This window comes from Camarhynchus parvulus, chromosome 4 (assembly GCF_901933205.1).
Source record: "Camarhynchus parvulus chromosome 4, STF_HiC, whole genome shotgun sequence".
In the NCBI taxonomy this organism is placed as follows: Eukaryota; Metazoa; Chordata; class Aves; order Passeriformes; family Thraupidae; genus Camarhynchus; species Camarhynchus parvulus.
This window is the reverse complement of record NC_044574.1, coordinates 9,429,458-9,451,611: the sequence shown is the minus strand read 5'-3', so window position 1 is coordinate 9,451,611 and position 22,154 is coordinate 9,429,458. Positions and strand designations below refer to the sequence as shown.

The 22,154-nt window shown below is 37.9% G+C and overlaps 1 protein-coding gene across 2 annotated transcripts in view; it reads right to left on the bottom strand.

The window, feature by feature from the left end:
* The window catches only part of FAM193A (family with sequence similarity 193 member A), a 46,820-nt gene that overhangs the window by 10,065 nt on the left and 14,601 nt on the right, over positions 1-22,154 (bottom strand). The window contains exons 3-15 of one of the 2 annotated variants that reach the window (XM_030946936.1): positions 20,872-21,016; positions 16,028-16,105; positions 14,667-14,747; positions 14,245-14,357; positions 13,856-14,098; positions 11,770-11,923; positions 11,484-11,663; positions 8,347-8,598; positions 6,198-6,396; positions 4,673-4,945; positions 4,046-4,328; positions 1,990-2,176; positions 252-482 (exon numbers count right to left, since the gene is read on the bottom strand). In XM_030946936.1, the coding sequence (XP_030802796.1) occupies positions 252-482; positions 1,990-2,176; positions 4,046-4,328; positions 4,673-4,945; positions 6,198-6,396; positions 8,347-8,598; positions 11,484-11,663; positions 11,770-11,923; positions 13,856-14,098; positions 14,245-14,357; positions 14,667-14,747; positions 16,028-16,105; positions 20,872-21,016 (2,419 nt within the window). The remainder of the gene's footprint in view (positions 1-251; positions 483-1,989; positions 2,177-4,045; positions 4,329-4,672; positions 4,946-6,197; positions 6,397-8,346; positions 8,599-11,483; positions 11,664-11,769; positions 11,924-13,855; positions 14,099-14,244; positions 14,358-14,666; positions 14,748-16,027; positions 16,106-20,871; positions 21,017-22,154) is intronic. The other variant, XM_030946935.1, reaches the window with a different exon arrangement.

The following is a 22,154-nucleotide window of genomic DNA, read 5'->3' as shown; positions in this document are numbered from 1 at the left end:
GGGAAATTCCAATATAAAGCTGACTTGCACCAAAACACGTGACAATGGCATTTTCAGGAATGCTCCCAGTCTAATACATAACTCCTCAGGTAGCCCCTGAACAGGTAAGGCAGCTGTGTAAAAACAAACTGGCAGTGTACCAAAAACCACAACTACAGCATTAGGATAAATCAGTATACAGTGGCATCCTTGAGGGGAGTGCACAGATTCAAAAGTGTGAGGTGTAGGATAAACATACTTTCATGTCTTACCTTTCTCTGCTTATGCCTGGCTCGCTTGGCTGCGCGAGAACTGCTCACAGGTTTGGTTTCAGAGCTGTTTATAAACTGTAGCAAGTCCTCCACCTTTCGATGGTCAACAACACTTTCCCTTTCAGAGATCTGATCGGGTTTCTTTGGCTGCTCCTCTTTCCTTTTTGTTAAACGTAAACGAAGCTTTTCTCGCATCTCTGCATAATTTCTACTGGTTGGTGCAGCTGGAGGCTGAAGGACGCACAACAAAAATTTAGTGACTAAATGGAAAAATTTCACTGACTTATGCTTTGGGGATTTTGAAATATCAAAATACTCTCCCTTCAAATAACACAGGAGGTCCAAACCTCTATCAAGCTCATTGTTTGTACATGAACCTAAAGTGTATTTAAAGTGCAACAGACCTGCCAGACTTGGTGCTGGCTTCTGAACTACATTTTCCAACTGAAAGAACAGCTGATCTTGAGGAGGGGATGGTATGAGTAAGAAGACAAATAAATAACCTTTAAAAGCAGGAAAAAATAGTGTGACTTTTATTTCCATACTCTCTTGTGATTGGTAAGCTGTATTTGAAAATTTCAAAGGAGCAGATGTTTGCTCTGTTTTTATTTCCTGTGAAATCTGTTTCAGAGGTTTGGTTACACAGGCCTCTGGGCTGTACTTGTGAAGGGCTGCTTATCCTGCACTGAAGCCTGCCAGCCCCCCCTCCAGCAGAGTCCCATCAATAACTCAACACTGCTGAAAGTGGAATCCTTGCATCATGTTCCGTATCTGTATTTCCATCCACTGTTCCTGTCTCTCCCCTCCTGATGCCTTATCCTCTCTGCTCCTGTACCAGACCTGGTGCCCATCTGTTCATGGCTGCACCAGTTCAACTGACTAAACCAGCAAAACAAAATCCTGTCACATTCTGCCACTTCAGCAAAATGAGTAACTTACCGTGCAGTCAGGTAAGCATCAAACACAAATCAAGCATGGACATGGTGGGAACATTCAAGGAGAAATAGGACGCCTTCCCTGGCCCCTTGAAGCTAGCAGGGCAGGGGCTTTTAATTCACTTGCAGAACTAAGATGAAACTGACCTGATCAAATACATGGCAAATAAACTGAGCTTTTACCTTAAATAGGAAAAATGCCAGTGACTCAACTTGTATCAGTAAACTGATTATTAAAACAGGCCATACACAGATTTACAAGTTAAGAAAAAAATGTGTTATATTTCAGCTAAGAATCTAGAGTTTTTTCTCTTGTTTTTTCTCCTTTTTTAAGAATTAGAATAAAGGGAATACTTTGAGGATTGCTATTTTTACAGAGAGCAGACTAGCTCATAAATTGCTGTAAAGACTTAAACTAATATCCTATATAAAGGGTACTTTTACCCAACCTCATCACATTCATTGTAACTACAGTACTAAAGAGAAGCAAACGAATTTTGTAAAGTTATTTAAATGGCTCAATGCCCTTGTTTGCAGTTTCAGTCAAACGTGGCATCTATTATCCAAGTCAGTTGCTTCCTAAATCTTTTAGTCATTTTTATTGCTCTTAAATGCTTTGAACTGGAAAGGTTTACTTCAATCCTTCATTTCAAAGAGGAAAATTACTTTTCAACTCCTTTTACAACCTCTTGAGTGAGTTCCAATGCCATCCCCTAAGACGCAGTCTGATAAATCACACGCAGCCTTATGATGAGTAAGTGGCAAGAAAGCAAACAAAAGCAATTTAAAATACAAAAACTTACTCCTCCATGGCCGAAGAACTCACAGTAACAGCAGTCACAGTATTTTCCTTCCTTCTGATTTGTGGAAGTTGAGGTACTGGAGCTATGCTCTGAGCAGCTATCTTCATCCTGGCTCTCCTCCCCATCATACTGCTGATGATCGTACGTGTTACTGCTCTCACAGCGATGGCCCTCACAATCAGGATCACTATGTCAAATTAAAAAAAAAGCTTATAAAACCCTAATGAAAATAAATAAGGTATAATAATAACAATAATATCATTATTAAAAAATGAATATACATGTTCCTGTCTCTAACAGGAACAATGGTTCTCAAACTGGCATATCAGCCATCCTAAAGCTTTCATCCACTAACTTGCAAATGGAGACATTCAAAACCAAGCAGTAGGATAAAATGATACACAGGAAAGTGATCTATAAAAAACAAAATTAGTGATGCCCTGAACAAGCAGCCTAGAGAGTGAGTTTTGGAACAGTTCTTCCTGGCTTTAAACAGGTAAAGTATTGCAGAAGTAGTGACTCTAGCTTTTTAAAATGGAATAGTTTTGAAACTGCTGCCCCTCTCACCACTTGTGACATCAAGAAGGTTTTAAATGCAGTTGCAAATCTCCTGGTTTTAGGCATGTTTTCAAGCTCTTGACTTAAATAAAAAATCCAAGGTCAGCTAAAACCTAGAAGTTTCCATTACCCTGTCTGCAACTTGATTTTGAAGGTGAAATACAGGCACATCTCTTCAATAACCAGGTACATGGCATTTGATTGCCCCAGAGCTCTGTGTAACTGCACACAACATTTCTACTTCCCAGGTCTTCTAAAACAGAGGTGATTTTGCTTCAAAAGAAAGCCGTATTAAAAAAATTCCCTCTCTTGTCTGTCATTAGTATTTCTTTGTTCTTATGTTAGAAAGGTGAAAACAGGCCATATTCTGCCTTATCTACAGAGTATGTATAAATCTTCTTTCTAACCTCACTGCCCCTCCCCAGAATGCAATCATTGCTTCTGGGTCTCTCTCAGTTCATTTTTTCCCCCCCCCCAAACAAAAAATACCATGTTAGCACCTGGAAACAATTATAAAAAGTTGGATTTCTATTGTGTCCATATTCAATTATGTCCCTGAACTACATAAGAAAAATTCTTTACAAAATTGTAATAATTTCTCAAGTATGAAAGAACAGTTACTTATCTTGAGACATCATCAATAAAACCAGTTGGTAACAGAAAAAAGGACATTTTTAGAAGCATTTACCAAACTCTACCTAAATCTCACACCATCTTCCAAAAACTTACAGCAGCCAGGAGACTACATTGATACCATCCATGATCACAGCCCCACAGGTCAGAGAGCTTAGAGCAATGACTCAACTGCTTTTCTGTTATGCCTTCACCCTTCAGACTGGTGGCAGACATCAAAGGGCTGCCACCATTGTCAGCCTGTCACATACATAACATTACCAGGAGACAGCTCCACCAAAGTCCTTCCCACCTCCAAGACCTTTGAAAACCTTCAGAAATCACAACATTCCTCCACACTAAAACCACTGTGTAAATGGTAGGACTGATATCTAAGAAGCCTTAAGTGTAGTCAGGAAAAAGTGTCACTACATGGCAGGTTTCAAGACCATGTATGACCTCTTTATTTTGAGCTAAATTACAGAGTAAGAGTAAGTCTTCACAGCTTTCCATTGCTGCTTGCCATGTAATACCAAAATGACAGAAAACAGCTAGGTTATACAAGAGGTTTGTGTCTCAGCAGCAGCAATCATTAACCAGTAATTAGAGTAAGAAAGGACAGTTTGAATTGTATATGCCAGGCAGTATTTCCAAAAGTTAGTAAACATTTGTTTTCAAGCCTCTAAATTCAGTAACTGGACTTGGCAATGGAAATCATATTTGTGAAGTCTCACACCAAGTTAGATACTAAGTGTCTGCATTTGGTTTCATTTGCTGAACACAAACACAGCTTTCACACTACAACCAGTGGCAAAGGAGAAGTATCTGTACTTTCATTTCCCTTCTATTGAATAAAAAAGAATGGCAAGAATAACAACAAACCTACCTGCAGACGCTTGGTGGGGCACTTACAGAGCTGTCTGTGGTTGAAGTAGGAGGTGCAACTGTAGTAGGACAAAGACCTGAATGAGGATCCACAAATCCAGGGGCTGTTGCAGCAGTTTTGGGGAAAGAAGGAGCAGCAAGATTTGGAAGATGTGGTGTGGAGGCTGGAGACAGTGCAGCAGGAGACAGTGAAGGAAGGGATGCTAAACTGGTAGGACTATTTCGTGGTGCAACTGGTGCAGAATGTCTATGGTCCTCTTTATTAATATTGTGGAACACTTCACCTAAATTGGTGGAAAAAAAGAAACCACCTACAGTTAAAAATAATTAGTAAGTCCCCATAAACTATCCATAAAATTATATAGAGTACTGTATATTCTCAGCTTCTATAAAAATCAGCAGTATTTCAACTAATTTCTATTACCAATTTCAAACCCTAACATCAAGGTCTTTCACAAAGTTCTTCAATCCAGAAGTACAGAGACTACTACAAGAATAGTAACAGTAATTAACAAAAATCATCAAGATGCATGATATCACTACATTAAATACTTTTCATATAAATCCTTATAGTTAGCTACATGTACTTGAGCCAGTTACTGAAGCTGTGTGAGTTACAAATCCATACCTATTGATGAAGGTCTCTTGGATGATACTTTGAACTGGTTGCTGCTTGACTGCACTGTAGTTGCTGTGCAGGAGACAGAAGAAGTGGCAGAAGACGTTGCCATGACAACTTTATTAGCTTCCATAAAGGCATCCTGGAAATTGTACAGACATTTCTTCTTTGCAGCATTTTTTTTCTCTTTGCTGTCAGTAACTGCTGTTGTTTCATTGCTAGATGTAGTAGGAAGTGCTTCGGGTCTTATTTCTGAGAGTGCTGGTGCTAATATATCACTCCCTTCAATTGAAACACACAGTAATTAAGAATCACATCATTACTGAAGTGTCTTTACAGGATTTAAATTACACATTCAATAATTCAGATGCAGACATAGGATATATTGTTAATGCTAGCTTAGTAGGATTAGTGAAGGGAATCCTCCTTCCCCCCTCCATTCTCCCAGATAACGTAGCTGTAACAAAATGTGCTGGGAAGTATCAGAGCAGAATCACAAACCCTGAAGACAGAATTCTAAGAATGTTACTAAATGTGTTAACAAGCAGCAAATGTGTTACAGATATCTTCATCCATTTATAATTGAAAAATTTTAATTGGACAACATTTTAACATACTAAATATATAATATCCACTATCTGAAATCCAGGTAGGCCACAACAAAATTGTAAGATGAAACAACACATCCATATCCATCAATACAAAATTATAAACCATTTATTTATTTATTTGAAATTCCAGTTAACAGAAACACCTTTGTGATAGACCTTCCAGATGAGTCTGCCACCAACCATCTGTTGGAATAGCTACCCACAACTACATTTGTAAATGGATGAGCTGTCCTACTGGGGAAGTTTTTCTGGATGTTTTTAATGCCTTTCTTTTTAAGTATCACTGTAGTAGCTTGAACAACTTAGCAGCAGGTGAGTCTGAAAAAGAAAGCCAACACACAAAACCCCCAAGCCTCCTTTTTTATACAAGACAAATAAAATAAAGGCTTTTTAGTATTTGCTAGGATGTGAATGGAAAGATTTCTCTCTCTCTCTAATTTTCCTTTTATTCTTTTTCACTTTAACCATTAGGATTTCCAAATGCTTCTTGGCTTAAATTAATCTTTTTCTTGATTTATGCCTTTTTCTCAATGACAATGTGGTTATCTGGGTGCATTATAAGAAGTAGGACAGAGTTCCTTGTCACCAGTGCTCTTACTACCTTGTAGAAATAAGGCAGGCTTTTGTGAAGAAGCCTAGAAGTTATTTAAGTTTTCCTTTACAATACTAAACTTCTGAAGACAAACATAACTCTACAATGACCATAGGTGAAAACCAGCATGCTATTTGTTTCCCTTTAGCATCTTCTCCCCAGTACATAAGAATTTATTTCCCAATTTTCTGCCCAACTGGAGTAGAAGTGGCAGCAAATCTGCCAGAATCCCATCTTATAAAACCATGGTGATAAAACCCACCATTCCTGAAAAGAAACATAAAACATAAGGCTTTTAACTAGTCAGTGTGAAGGAGCAACAAACCCTCACCAGGAATTGTGTCAGGCAAAAACGTAGCAGGATTCCAGTTCTTGTCATTCATCACCTCTGAACCCCAAAGACTTATAAATTTAGAGCTATTCCAATCTGGAGTGCTCCCAAAACAGCTTGGATAAATATGATCTTGGAGAGATGCATTGAATACTTGATGCTTGTTTGTATGATTCTGAACTGGAGCTGGTGGTAATGCCTACAACAAAAACAGAGTATTTTCCCCATTAATATTCTGTTTGCTTGCACAGTCACTCCAACAGCAATATTCAAAGAATAGTGTTTTAATTGGGAAAAGCATTATCAAAAGCATAATAGACACTATTTCCCAGAAAGATAAAAAGGCTGGTTTGTTGATAATTATAATGCATATAATGTATTACACAGATTGTATGTACATGTGTATATTTTACACTCACAAAGCACTGCTTTTAGAATCAACTAACTGATGAACACAAAATACCCAAATCTCAAAAAAATAGTTGTGTCAATATATAATTAAAACCAGTATTTATATGAATTTAGAACTTGCTAGGAATTACTACCTTTCAAAGCATGAGCTGCCTAAACAAACTAATCTTCTCTGACAAGACAATCACTACCACAGAAGACAATTGTGAAAAAGGGATTACAAACACTTCAGCAGTGAAAATAAGGGCAAGAGAAAAAGAAATAAAACACATAAACCAAAAGCAAATTATTTTCTTCCTTTCTTTTAATTTTCAAGTATTAAGTGGTTCCTAACTTACACCCTTTCCTTTTAAGAACCAAGCGGGGAAAAAAAACGGAAGCACACATTTTTTCTCATTTTATAGAGACAAGTTGTTTGGGCTCACCCCATTTCTTCTGGCTGAAATTGTTTACACACATTCTAAAGTGACCCTTCTCTCAGAGACCTCATGCAACATAAACATTATATTCAAATATTGCCACCTTTAAAAAGGAAAAGCAGGTTTTCTTCTCTTTTTATATAGATTTGATGCAAATTAAAAGCTATGCAGAAGTAGATAGAGATATTATAGATAAAGATATTAAAAATATCAGTTGAGTCCAAAGACATTTCAGACATGAAACTCATGGCCAAACAAACTACTTAAATACCTATTCTCCCTTTTTTATTAAGAAGGATTTTCACTATCTGTCTAATGGTGAAGGTGGGAGGGAGAATAACCTGCATTGAAGAAAATGTGACTACATGGGTGCAAAGAAATACTTAACATGGTTTCCAAAGAACAGCAATGGGCTGTTGCTGGCACATTGCAGGTACGGAACAGAGGTAAGGAAGGGACACCCAAGACAGGAAAACCCAAAGTGGATGTTAGAAGGACAAAAAGAGCAAGAGTCATCTTGGTGGATTATTCTACTCTCCTTGCAACCTTGACCAGTGGATCAGACCAGGAGAAGACAAGGATGTACCTAATGAAAAAGGCTTTTTTGCCCCTCTCAGCAACACCCGCAGTTCAGCTGCTTTAAACATATGTGAAACAACATCCCCATTAAGAGGAATGCTTGGGTTTAACTCATATTTCTGAAAAGCTGTCACTTGGTCCCAATTCTTGTTCCACACCTTTCTCTTGTTTATTATTTAGGAGTTTAAGGTCAAAAGAATTTTGCAGAACCTGCAGAAACACAAGTTCTCTTGAAGGACAAAAAACCCCTTACAAATATGAAATAAGACTCCTGTGTCTCTGTTTGCTCAAAAAAACCCAACAAATCCCAACCAAAAAAAAAGAGAAGAATTCACAAAAATTTTAACAACAAATCCCAGAATATTACTGCCAAAATGGAATACTAAATTTTTCTGATGCATATAAAATGAAGACTTAATTAGTTTTCTTACACTGACTGAAGATCTATCACGGCTTCCACCTTGCAAGCGTCATTTGACTAAACATGCTTTCTAATCACAGTGAAGACATTATCAGTCTTCCTGATGAAAAAATACCATCAGCCATTCTCTATGAACCTTCCAGCAGTTCTCAAACTCACTCCCTGCCCTCAGCATTCCTTGCAAAAGGAATATGAGAACCAAACGACAATTTGCAGCAACTTTTCATTGTTCCACTGATACTCAGTCATGCTGGTTTATACAGCTGTACAGAATTTTTCCTGGGATGGGGATGCATCCATCCCCATTGGTCAGGCTTACCTTATTGTGTGTGAAGGGAGAAGCAGTGTACAAGGTGGGATGGATAAGTGGCCGAGGCAGATGAGGAATTGTATGCAATGGTATATGTCCATGGATGTGAGGGTAAAGATGAAGTGCAGGATGTGCAGGTTTTTCAGGATTCATAAACTGGTGCCCAGCAGGCAGGCGTCCAGTTGCGAGTGCAGAGACTGTTAGTCCTGAGGCTTCTTGTTTGCAAACATGACATTCACAAGCATTTGGACCTTGGTCAGCCTATAAAAAACCCCAACAAAACCCATCAAAAATTCAATCTACTCAACAGACAATAAATCTTAGTAATCAGTAGCATTATTTCATTTTGCATACATCAATTAATATTTTCAGAGCATCCATATAATTTTTTTCTAGTACCAATAGAAAAGTCTCATAGTGAAACAAAAGCACTAGTGAAGAATCTTTTTCTTAAAAGAATACCCTAAAAACTGAGAGATTTCATACCATATAGAGATTTAATGTCCACTATGAGTGACAACAAGCAAAACTGATACAACTGATACAAACCTTGACAGCATTCGATCACTACTAGGCAATCACCCCAGTATAAAAAGAAAAAGTCTAACTGGATTAATATTTTTCACAATTTTCCAAGCATATGTAAAAAAGAGGTGGGAAGTAGTGGTAAGAGTTGATTAGCTGATCAAATTGAAAACAGTCCTCAGCTGCATTAGGCAGAGCACAAACAACATGTCAAGGGAGGCAATCTCTCCACTCTGCTCAGCACTGATGACACCAGTGCCAGGCTCAGTCCCAGGCTCCCCAGTATGAGAGACAGGGACAGGGACACCCTGCTGTCAGACCAGGGAAGGACCACAAAGATGGGAGCATCTGTCAAGGAGTGAACGAGAGCACTAGGACTGTTCAGACTCAAAGAGGAGATTCACACTGACTGGGTGGGGAAGGGAAGAATAGAGAGGACAGCACCAGGCTCCTCTCAGTGGCATCCCATGAAAGGATCAGAGGAAATGGACACAGACTGAAATACAGGAAATTCCACTCAAACCACTCATTTGTGATGTGAGAGTGGCTGAACACTGGAGCATAACAGCTACAGCAGTTCTACAGCCTCTACTCATGGTGGTACTCAAAACCCAACTGGACACTGTGCTGACCAACTCTCTCTAGATCTTGCTTGGACCAGGAAGGCTGGTCTGGATTATCTGCACAAGGCCCTTCCAAACTCAACTACTCTGTAAATGTGTGAGGCTGACATTTCTCCTAATGATTTCACAATCACACCAACCATGAAAAATCCACACTTCAGAAACTTGTACTGATCTAAAGGTATCATCAGCCTCCGTTGTCTCAAAAGAACTCCAGACTTTAGAAAAAAAGCAGCTCAGGAAAGAGCAGCTCCATTTCCCTTTCAGCTCATTACTTTTTCCAGCACTGTCACCTGACATTTCACTGGTAGATAATTTTACCAGAAGCAATACCAAAAATACTTCCCAATTCCTCCTTTTCCCACCAATGTGGCAGTTCACATTTTTCCAAAAATGTAACATTAAGATTAGCTTTCTAGAGAAGAACTGACAGGTGATGCTCTTCTTAAATATCTCCTCAGAAACAAGTAACTCATCATTATCATTTAAAGGCATTACACCCTTTAACACAAGGCATATTTTAATAAATAACAGATTTCATAAACCAAATACAACAACTGAATTCATTCCATGTATAAAGAAAACAAAATAAACCCCACCTTCATAATAAAAAAACCCAGTACTATCCAGAAATTAACACTAATCTACTAACAAATGAAAATGGAAAAAATATTTCAAACAAACTGAAGAGACTCAAACCCCAATTCTGACAAACTGGGTACTGAAAAAGAATCCAAGAGAAATAGAGGTACTGAGTAAATACGCAAACCCAAGAGGTAATGTCAAAAAATCTCAAATTCACATGACATGTATAAGCGAAATTGATCACTTAAATACAACACTACACTACTCAGCTCTGATTAGAAGATCAGACTAAAAAAACAAAGTCATTAAGAGTTCCTCAGAATCATTCTGAAAATACTCTTATTCCTCAAAGAAAAGAAAAAGGCTAATCCATCTTTTTATCTTGCATTTTAGTTTGCTTCCCTAAGGCAAGCAGACTTATATAATCTAATTTGATTTTCCACAACACATACTGAATCTCTTCACCAGTTTCAAACTAGTCTTACAGAGGTCTCACCCCATGTAATTTTCAAGGCATAGGTCAGCAATACATAGAATAAACCCTCAATGTACTCGCTGAAAGAAAATTAGTTTAATACTCTTAATACTTCCAGTGGAAGGTCTTAAAACATCCTAACCAGAGGATAACATCTGCTGGGAGGTGATTGTCTGAGGTCTGAAAAGGTGCACCAATATGCACTCCTCTCATGCAATAAGAACAAATAAAAGTGACAGTCTCTCTCAAAGCAGTGAGCCTGTGCTGTAGCTGCAGGGTAACTTAGATTGAAATCCTCGTGGTTACAGAGACAAATCCATTGGATCCTTTGCTTTGGTGCTCAGTTGTTAAACCAAACACCGCTACTTGCAGAGCAGATAGACCAGGCATGATTCTCTAGGTGGTCTGATGACCTTACAGTCAAGAGCTTCATAACCTCAAACCATTAAAAACAAACAAACCAAACATCCCAAGACCCATGCTGTTGAGCCATGCAACTGATTTAAATACACAGGGTTTACACAGAGAAAGGCAATCCTCAAATAGCATATGAAAGAAATATGTGTTAACTAAGTACTCATAACATCCACCCCCAACCCTAATTAATTTCAAATAACGTAACACTAACATTTAGCAAAGACCAGGCTGATCTTCCAAACAGAAATGCTTGTTAGCTTATGTTTCTCATTCATACAGGTAGGAACAGGCTTTTTCCCCTTTTCCTGAAGCAAATTTTAATACAACTGACATATTTCAGGTTTTGACTAAAAGATTATTTGACATGACAATGTAACAATTAGTTATTTTAGGTGTCATACTTACCTACTGACAACTTAATATTTTTAATTTAAAAATTAATTTATGATGTAAATGTTTTCTCATTCAACAGCCACATTTCAGAAATTAATCTACCACAAGATGCTTTTAGATGACTGTACCTGCTGGCTGGGGTAAGAAGGTGGTGGACTATCCATTTTTGTTTCATCTTTCCTTAATGCCCTTTTTCCTAGAGACATTTCCTCCTTTTGAGTCCCTGGTGGTTCACCACTGCTCTCCCCATCTGCTTCTTCATCATCTGCTTCTGAGGAACTGCTGCTAGTACTGCTCACCTGAGGAGACTGGACAACATTAACTCATTAACATGGGGACATTAATAAGGACACGCCTTTCTCCAGTGAGCACATCCAAAAAGCAGAACAAGCTAGGACACTGTAAATGCTGTACCTCATCTTTCAGGGCCATGTTTTCGCCGCCGCCGTTCAGCTCGCTGTGGATTCCGTTCATGTTGGCTACAACCTCTGCATCGTCGTAATTATTCAGAGGGTAGATATCAGCAAATTTTGCTGATAATGGTGCAACATCATCATCATCACTACCACTGAGGGGACAAGAGGCTTAGATAAATCCCAATGCTCAGTTACAGTGAAAGCAGCTACAATATCAAGATGAAATAAAGTTGAGGGTATCCCTTGTATAAATGTTCCAATTAGGAATCAACGGATGGTCTTCCAAGTTTTTCAACTTGAATTTACTTTTTCAAGCAAGCAAAACAAACAATCTGCCACACAATACTGCTCAGTGTAGCAGTCACATGCCTGAATGACAGACTCAACTGAAAATAAGATTCTCTACTGGTTTTGAGAACACCGTTTTCAAACACTGTTTTCTGGCCAAGAATCTATGGAACTAGTAATTCCAAGATACTGATGGTCTTCAATTTGATGAAAAAAGCTTTATGCCAATGTCTTCCTTCATACAAATTGCTAAGTGGAAAAACCACAATATAAAATTTGAATTTTTCCACACATTAAATGTCACACCAGTAAAAAGGGAACACCGAACACATCACAGTAGCTCTTAAATTTCTCAACAGCCATTAGTTTGTAGACAACCCCACATCTGCATGCTTTTCAAAATCTGCTCTAAAATACTAAGTGAATTTTTTTTGCCTAACAGATAGACAGTAAAACGATGTGCACATTTAATTACTCACTCCAGGGAAGTGTTGCAAAGATCAGTTAGTTCACGTTGCTACAATAATCCAGAGCTCTTAAAAGAGCTCTTAAACTGTGTACTTTTATCTTGTTGCATTCCATAAAATACTCAGCCAAAATTTAATTACATGATGGCACCATTAGGCATATTTCAAATGTGCAATGAAGAAACAAAACGCAGCAGATAGTATGAGACATAAAATGGCACTTCCCCAAAGAGCAGTGGTATTTCCCTAAAAATAGGCTTCTTACAGTAAATAATACTTGGATTGAACTGATCTACCTTCTGAAGAGACAAAGTGAACAATTTTTGACATTTCAGCTCCAAAATTAGTGAGAGTTTAAAGAAATGGCAAAGTACACGTTTAAGAACATGTAGCTGTTTTAAAGTGCTCTCTGAATGGGTGCAGAAACTACAGCTCTGTAATGGAACACTATACCATTGGTGGCAGTAGATAAACGCTTAGAGAAAATGGAACTTAGTGACTGACAGTCACCAGAAACACCCCACACATCTGCACTGTCCTCGTTCAGCACAGCCTATGAGCACAGAACGCTATGGCAAATCCCCCTGACTGCACCTACAGCACGTATTTCATTATTTCAGTGTTCCCACCAAGAAAGTAACTCAAGTTGGAGTTTTAAAGTATTTCTTTAGAATAGCACGTAACAGAGGAGACTCCTGGTTAGCTGTAGCCATACTGAGCACAAAAGCCAGCCCACCAAGCAGCTTTAAGTCTTTGGAATCATGAAGGGGTGGAAGTTCACCATTAGACTAATGTCTCAAATCTGATAAAAACTGATTGGAGTGTACAAAATTGGGTGGCAGATACTTCTGATAGGGACAAAAATTATTGATGCAGGCCATATTAACACAGGTTCAACAATCCAAATAGCCATATAATAAAGGCTTTTTTTGGAACTAAAGAGATTCATGTGAAATGATGATCCTTCAAAGAAAGGAATGCCAGTTCCCTTGCTCAGTTTAGGAAAATCTGACATTTCAAGACAATGCTCTAAAGTAGACTAATATCTGATGTCCCTGTAATTGCAAAGCAGGAGAGCACACACTACAAAAACTTCTAGGAATACTGGTATTCAGTATCTTCACAAATTTTCAGAAATGTGACAGCATCTTTTTTCATATATGTAAGTTTGCACAACATACAGCTGGAGTTGTGGCCAGCTGAATACAGTACCATTATTAAATAATTTTCTGAGGCAAAACTAGCATTACATAATGATAGCCTGCCAATGTCATTTGCCTGCTTAAGTCCAATTCACTATAAACATTTAAAACAGAAAAAGGAACTTACAAAGTTGGTGCAGAACCATTATCTGCGAGGATGAGTCTGGGATGTTGCTGAATTGTGATAGGTGAGCTGGATCCAGATCCTGAACTTGCTGAAGACATACTGGGTGGGCGGATCTCAGATAAATAATCCGGAGCAGAATCAATTTGTAGTGGTAACTGGTTAATGTGGATATCATCCGTTATGGGAGAATCCATGATGCCACACGTTAAAATGTGTGAAAGGCTGCAGTCATCACAAGTACATCTGCTCAAAAATTAAATTACAGATTTTTATGATCTTGTTTAACTATTTAAAGTAACCATATTCTTTGTTCCAATAATGTATTTCATTTCCCCTTGAACAGGAAAGTAATGATTTATTATGATTTCATACTAAAAACATCAGCTCACCTTCTTCTATAATTACAGTTGGGACAGTCAGGCATGCTCAAACGTGATGACAGCATGTGTCTCATTGTGTCTGTGAAGTTGTTCTCCCCAGATAGTGCTTTCTTGTTATTAAGCTGAAGTAAATGGTAAAAGCAGTGTTTTAGTAGTGCAAGTCTTCCCGTTAAAAACTCAATGGCACATAATGACAAGTTACATAACCTATGTAACCCTTTCTTGCCCAAAGAAAAAGGGTTCTTTGGGCAAAATTATTTAAAAGCAGAATAATTCAGAATAATTCCATGAAGGTGGCATTTTGATCACAAAAAGGAAGTTCAAAGTTACAAATGACAAACATTTGGCATCAATACTCCTCAAATAAAGTCTGTCTCTACTGTGAAATAGGACAGTGGACAAGTCTGTCTCCCTGACTCATTCATATGTACATCCTGCACTGTATTTCTGTTGATGCATTCTGAACTTGAGCAGTTTTTGTCTTGTTTCATGATATGCACAAAAGGACACTGCTGACAAATGGGGAAAGCAAACTGACCCTTAACTTGCAAATCAAAAGAATTTAGGACTAATTTGTTAGCTACCATGGCATGGAGTCAAGAGTAGCTGCCCAAAACAGGACTTGACTGCATTAGTAAAAAAACACAACCCAAATAATCTCCACCTGGCAGAGGCCTAATCCTGAAAGCACCTAATTTCATTAGGTACCTACAAGCCTTAGGTTAAACAAGGATGTGCCTAAGCTCCCACTTCTGCAGATGCCCAGACCTGATCCTTACCCAAGCAGCCATGGTCTTACAGCTCACTTAAGGCCAATGAGGATCAAGGAAAAAGAGGATTCTTCCTCAAGTCCTCTGAGGAGACCTGTATACCAGATGTTCTGAATACATGGTTAACACAGGCTTATGTTCCTTATAGGAAAAAGTATTTACTGATGACTGCTTTGAGACATTGCCAATTTAAGCTTAAGTTTAAGTTTATTAAAATGTACTATCATACTCTCTCTGGCTCATGACTAGCGTTTCTTTCTGCATACTGGTACAGGAACGGAGACGTTCTCCATCCAGAGTTGACTCTAGCCGAAGCCCACTGTACTCTTATGGAAAGCATGATGCACACTTGAACACTTCTAGGCTGCAGAAGAGAGTACTGAGTCTTAAACAGCAGTTTTAGAATAAGGTAGAAACTTCTACTGGCCCCTCTCTGGTTACAGCTTAAAAAAAGGAACACAGTTCTGCTCAGCCCTTTCCCCAAAAAGCAACTGCAGGAGCTATCTCTGGGGTCTCAACAGGTGGAATCACCTGCCCTGACACTGAGGCTCCTACTCCTGCACACACACAGGCATTTGTTAAATTCTTGAGCACAGTATTCCCTACCATGTACATTGAGACAGCTCCACACTCAATGTATTGGCTGTTTGGGATCCTGCTGCACTGAAGCCTGTCTGTTTTCCCACAAACCTGAAACCCTCTAACTTTATGGATTCCTACAGATCCCACTCTAAGGCAACAAAAATTCCATGCTTTTTCGTACAAAGTTTTTAAACACCTGGCATTCAGTCCTAAGACCACAGTGTTTATGTTTTACCTTGTAGTAACTGAGATTACAGGACTTTTACCTGCTCTTCTTGGATCTCACTTCTCTGCATTTTAACCGAGCAAATTTCATGTCTGGCATAGTTGCAGAATTAGATTGCACAGAACTAGCACAACATACTACACTCATGTTTGCATCTTACAAATACATGTGCAGCATTAGTATAACTTAGAAGGGTATGAAAAAAAAATCCTACCTGCTCTTCAATAAAACGTCTCTGTTTAAAAAATTCCCAGTCTTCCTTTAGCATGCGTTGTTTTGTTTTCATTGCCATCTAAAACAGAATTTGAGGAAAACTCATTGATTTAACAATAGAAAACCTACTTTGTTGTCAACTGGTCTGTTTCGTTAAACCTAGCTGATCTATACTACTCTGCAAGTACTTACACACTTAGTCAATACGAAATGTGTTTTATTTGCTAATAATTTGAGTCACTTCAATGAAAGAAGTGACTCAAATTTACATGATTTTTCACTTGTATTTTCCACTTGGATTTTTGCACTCTTACTCCTTATGTTAATATTTCTTTTCATTAAATAGCTTCATAATATTTTTGATAAACAGCGATTGCTATTAAATACTCAACATCTCAGATTCACAGCAATCCATTAAAATCTAGAGATACTGGATTTACAGCAAGGCCCCAGTGCAGGCACAAGTGTAAACCCTGAAGTACCACATGTGGAATTAATCAGCCAAAGAGTCAAAAGGATCAAAAGCAGTGACCTAGGCTAACACTATTTAATCATCAAAGTTCTTCATGCCCCTTGATTCATCTAAGGCTGGAAAAATACTTTATAATTGCTGGTCTCTCAAATCACATCAACATAAATGAACATAAGAGTTTGTAACTTTTAATACACAAATGATATTTTTCTGATTTAGTAAATAAATTGACTCTGAGGGAACGCAAAAGCTTTCATGAACTTTAACGCAGCAAAATGCAAGAACAAAACTTCTCATGTTGTACATTACAACATTGTAACAGTATTACTTCATCAGTGAGGAAAAACAACTACCTGGGTTATGTTTTACAGACATTTTTAAAAATTTACCTAAATAATAATAATCATCATCATAATCTATCACCTTATAGAATATGAGATTACTTCATAAAATAGGTTAGTGAGCCAAAGACCACTAGGTTACACCATTAGCAACATTCTTTTTATCCTCAAAAGCATGCCTCCAGAAATTCATACTTGATAAAAAGTTTAAAGTCCCACTACTAAGCTAAGCATATTATTGCTATTATCATTATTTACTTAGGAAGATAAAATTTTAAGCTGGGGATCTGAAACAGTATTAAGTGAAAAAAATCTGCCTAATTAATTTCTGAAACTATCAGCATCATATTTTAATTCCTACTGTGGATTTGGATTTCCTTTACTCCAGTGAGATAACGCTAACACCAAAAAATGAGTTTACCATGTCCACATGTGTTTATAAAAAATAAGAAAAAAAAAGACATCTATGAAATATTCTTAAATCACTCATACCACTTCTTAGACACACTAAAAGGTACTGCAGAGCCTGTGCGAAGTAACATCAGAAATTTCATCCTGCATGAACTATCAGCCCCTGAGAACCCTTGGGCTATATTTAAGGCCAGCAGCTCTCACTGGTTTGGGTGCCCTGACACCTGAGCCCTCACCATCAAAGTCAGCCACCTGCATTCACTACACTTTGTAAGAGAAGACTTTTAATGCCAAAGAACGACATTTAAAACAGCCAGTGCATTAACTGGGAGCTGCCTACTCAAGCCTGCCCCGAAACTGTCACAGCAAACAGCCCAGGATAAGGCCTGGTACCTGAGCATTAATGGGAACAGGAGCTGATACTCAAGTTTTCCTACTTCCACCTTTGCAGCCTTGCCAATACTCCATATCTACAAGTATCTTAAGTTATCGATTCCATAAATAATAGAAACCCACTTCTCTCCCTCCTTCCTTTTCCCCAGTGAATATTTATTTCACCAGAGCAAAGCAGCTGCAACACAAACCACATGAATCATGCCCAAGAACTCTGCTAGGGAGGGAGAGATAAATTCAAATGCCATCAGAGGAAAAAATTTACACTTCAGTCTCGTACATCTGGACTGAATATGATTAACACTGCCCAATGGAGAAGAGAGGGTCACTACCACCCTCTTCCTTCCTCCCTACTTATTTGAGGCTAAAAAGTATTTGAGCTCCATCAGACAAGCAAGACAGACAGGTGAATAAGTACTCTTCCATTCTGAAATGGGTTTAATCAAGAAATGAAGCCAGCAGCCTGGTCAGAACAGAAACATAACATTAAATCATCTGTGAAAACTCTGATGCCCATACACATATCACAGGATGCTTGTTTCTTCCAAATTTTAAAGTCTGCACCAAATGTAAATTGCACATTTGATCTTCCCAGATTTCATGTGTGAATCTATTTTCCTAGACTATTTCACTAGAAATAACAAAAATAATTCCTCCTATCACAAACTCTCAGCACAAAAAAATAACGATTGCTTCAGTTATCTATACAGCCACCAAAAAGACAAAAAACAACTTATGCCCATATTATCTTTCTATTAAGTTGACCAGGACTTTAAAAAAAATTAAAATCACACATTAATATGGAGAGACATATTTTGCCTGGGCAAAAACATTTCAGTAAAAAAAAAATTATAATTAAAAAGGGAAATAAAAAAAGGAGATCCTTTGTCACAAAGCACATATGACTGTCTAGCAATTACTTGTTGAAATATCCCAGGACCTCCTAGGTAATTGTAATGTAAGTTTGGTAAGGAAATCACAATCTGGATGTACAGCTGCATACACTTAAAACTCTCCTGTACTCAAGATACTCCAAAGACTTTCCTCAGATTTAGCATACGATTAATTCAGGCACTGATACAGATGATTCCTTATTCTCAACTTTATCACAGCATACAGACATGGCCCACCAGTGCATTAAGTTATGTCTGTGCATGGCACAGCTATCTTACACCGTCTTAAACAATTAATATTTGTGTTGCTTGCAAGAGCTAATCTCTTTTTTTACCAACATGTAAGACAACATACTATAGTGAAGGGTCCATCAATTATCTTTGCTGATGGGCTGCTTTGGATATAGTTCCACAATACATAAGTGAGAACCATTCTTGGATCTCCTTTCTTTTTTAACTTTTCAAACACTACCAAGAAAACCTCACGATTTTGTTGAGCCAAGAAGCAAGAAACTAATGAACATGCATTCACTATGAAGTGAATGATCCACAGTTTCTGTAGCAGCTGGGCTTTGATTTCTACTTTGTTGACAAAAATATCACTGCAAATTCAGGTATGACAGTTATACTGAATAATGTATTTTTGATCAAGAGAGTATCATAGGTTATCAACAACGCAGGGTTTAAGGCAGGACTGTGAAACTGCTTTTTCCTACAAATAAATACCAATATAAATCTGACTATCTTCTTTAAAATTTGAGGGTTTAAGTTTTACAGTTGTTTCTCCTACCGACCTCCCTGCATCATTGCAGGTACTTTTGGTCATTAGGAAAGAAGTCATCACATTAAATTCCCCAACTGGGAGAAGAGCGCCTGTCTGCATAGGATACAGGCTTCACTGAGCAAATTTAAAAAACGCTACAAGACAGGACTTGTGGCAGCTGCATGGTCACTTGATAAAAAGAAATACAGAAAAGTCAGTTAAGAGCTGATCAAGTGGTGCAGAACAACCAGTCAGAAACCAAACATGAATGTGACTCTACAGAAATGCCATTGAAAAAAAAAATAGCTAAATGATGGCAGTGAAGTGGGCTCCTTTTCTTACCAGAGAGGCAATATCAGACAGCCATGATACCCTGACACCATGGGAAAGATGACTTCTAATAGCATAAAATGTGAGGTGATAACATTTTACTGAGGTGTAATCAAATATTTGATTTGGTCAAAATTTCTCTTGGAAAAAGAGAAAAAAGCAAAAGCAGCCAGACCAAGAGAAAACTTTTTAACTCAAAGCACACAGATGCAGTCCCCAAATATAGAGTGAACTCTAAAAATAAAATTAGTTATATCCTGTTAAGGCGCTGGAATTAATGGTAAAAGTTCACTTGAATCTTCAACACAGGGAACAACTTCTGAAGGACATTTACAGTGCATCATAAGACTAAATATGTTTGTCATCTATGGAAGCAACACAGTATTACTAAATCTCAAATTAGTTCTCCATATTCCTACTGCTCATAAAACTTCAAAATAGAAGGAAGTTTCTAGAATTCATAGAATTCTCTATCTTCAGTTATATTTCCAAGACATTTTTTCTTCTAGAACACTCAGGATTGAACTAAGCAGATATTCACTCTTTCCCTGAGGTGTTTTAAAAAATTTTTTTTGAGTATGAGGCAAAAGCCACAGGAGAAATTTTTGAAGAGTATGAACAACCACTTCCAAAATAAAAGCTATTTTTCTGAAAATTAAGCTCTCAGCAACATAGGAGTCAGCACAATAACATGATTATTCTCTGAAATGTAGCACAAATCCAAAGAATAAGCTACCAGACCATATAGTTGATTAAAGGACTGCTTCAGAGGTCTCAAATATTTAGCCTTGAGACAAACTGGAGTTTCCATTTTGACAACTGTTCAGTGATCATCATGACACCATGAAACATGTAGTAACTTTTAAAATCTACCTCTTGCTCTGGATTTCATTTAGTGCACTTATTACTTTGAAAGCTTAGGGGGTTTTGTGGAACAGATTATTTTCTTTCCTACAGCTCATTTACGGGCTAACATATTTATAAAATTTTCAAAGACCATCTCTAAACAAGAACACAACAGTCTGCTTCAACAATGTGAATATGTCATTGTACAATCACCACTAAGTATTTTAAGTTCATGCTTTTCTATTTTGAATGACTAACATGAATGAAAAAAGTTACATTTTGTTGCTTCAAAGTCCTGGATACAAATACCCAAGAAATTTTTCTTCACTGAAGGCACAGTCCTGCATGGGCTGCTCCCTACATAATCAGTCTTGAGACTGTTTGCATGACTCTTACCTGTTCATCAACATAATCATCTATTCTTTTCTGGCATTCAAGCCATGCTTCAGCAACTTGGCCCATTTCCTGTTCCAGCTGATGATACCTTTGTAGCAAGGTACTGTACATATCTTCACTACAGGAATCGTGGGTTGTTCCAAGCCTGAAAGTTCAAACAGCACTTGTTACAGAAGAGACATTTCACTGAAGAATCACACTTTTAAGATCTGCCAGCCAAAAAGAATGTTGTGAAAATGTGATTGTTGACACACCTAGGCCCACAGAGCTGCTTGTATCCCCAAAACTGAGTATTTTTAGTAGTTTTTCAAAAAACATCCAAACTCTGCTTATTCCAATCTTCTGTAACCAACAATAGCAAGAATGTGGGAAGTGCCACATTGCTAGAGCCTCTTTCCCATGAGCAACCAGATGACAAACCTATTTGTTCAAATTTGGTTGCTTGATATATTTATCCTTCCAAATTCTATGGGCTAAATATACATGTTGACTATCCACTGCAGAGTTACATAATAAAAATAAAGCCAGAAGCTTGTTAGGCAGAATTCTCATGACCAGTGCTAAAAAGAATACCAGACGAGTTGGAGTTCCAGGTGGGAAATGTGCTGTAGAATGAGGCAAGTGAGATACAAGCAGTTTATCTACTATCACTTGAGCAGCATGGAATTCACAACATGGGGATGCCACTCACTGCTGACTGTGTCTGTGAGGAGCCCCAGAAATAGGAGACAGACTTACCTCCCTTCCTACTGCTGCATCTTTGCACAGCATAATGCTTCTTAAGTTAATATGCCAACTCCCAACACACTGACTTGACAAATAATAGAAGACAAAATTCTACTCAATAACATGTGTCTAAACCACACTGAATTGTAATGACCTGTCAAGTGTCATAAGTAAACTGAAGCTTTACAACATTTTTCTACTCAGTAATTACAGAGAAGCTGTGTGATAATTAATTTGTCACAGAGGTTGTATAGCAATCAAAGTCAGTACCAAAAACCAAAATTGAAGCATCACAAAATGTGATATTTAAGCCCAGTTCCAGCATTTCAGGGAGGTTATAGATCTTCATTGCAATAGGATGTTAACCCAATCTCAGAACCACACAGTCCTGCCTGTCACCTGGCAAAGAACTAACCCCTTAACTTGGCAATTAAACATAATGGAGACCTGAGCAAACAGACAACTCAGCAAGCACCAAGTTACAGCTGATAGTGTGAATTTGCCAAATTTGTTTTGCTGTTTTTGCCTAGAACCTGCAACACAACCACTTAAGAAGG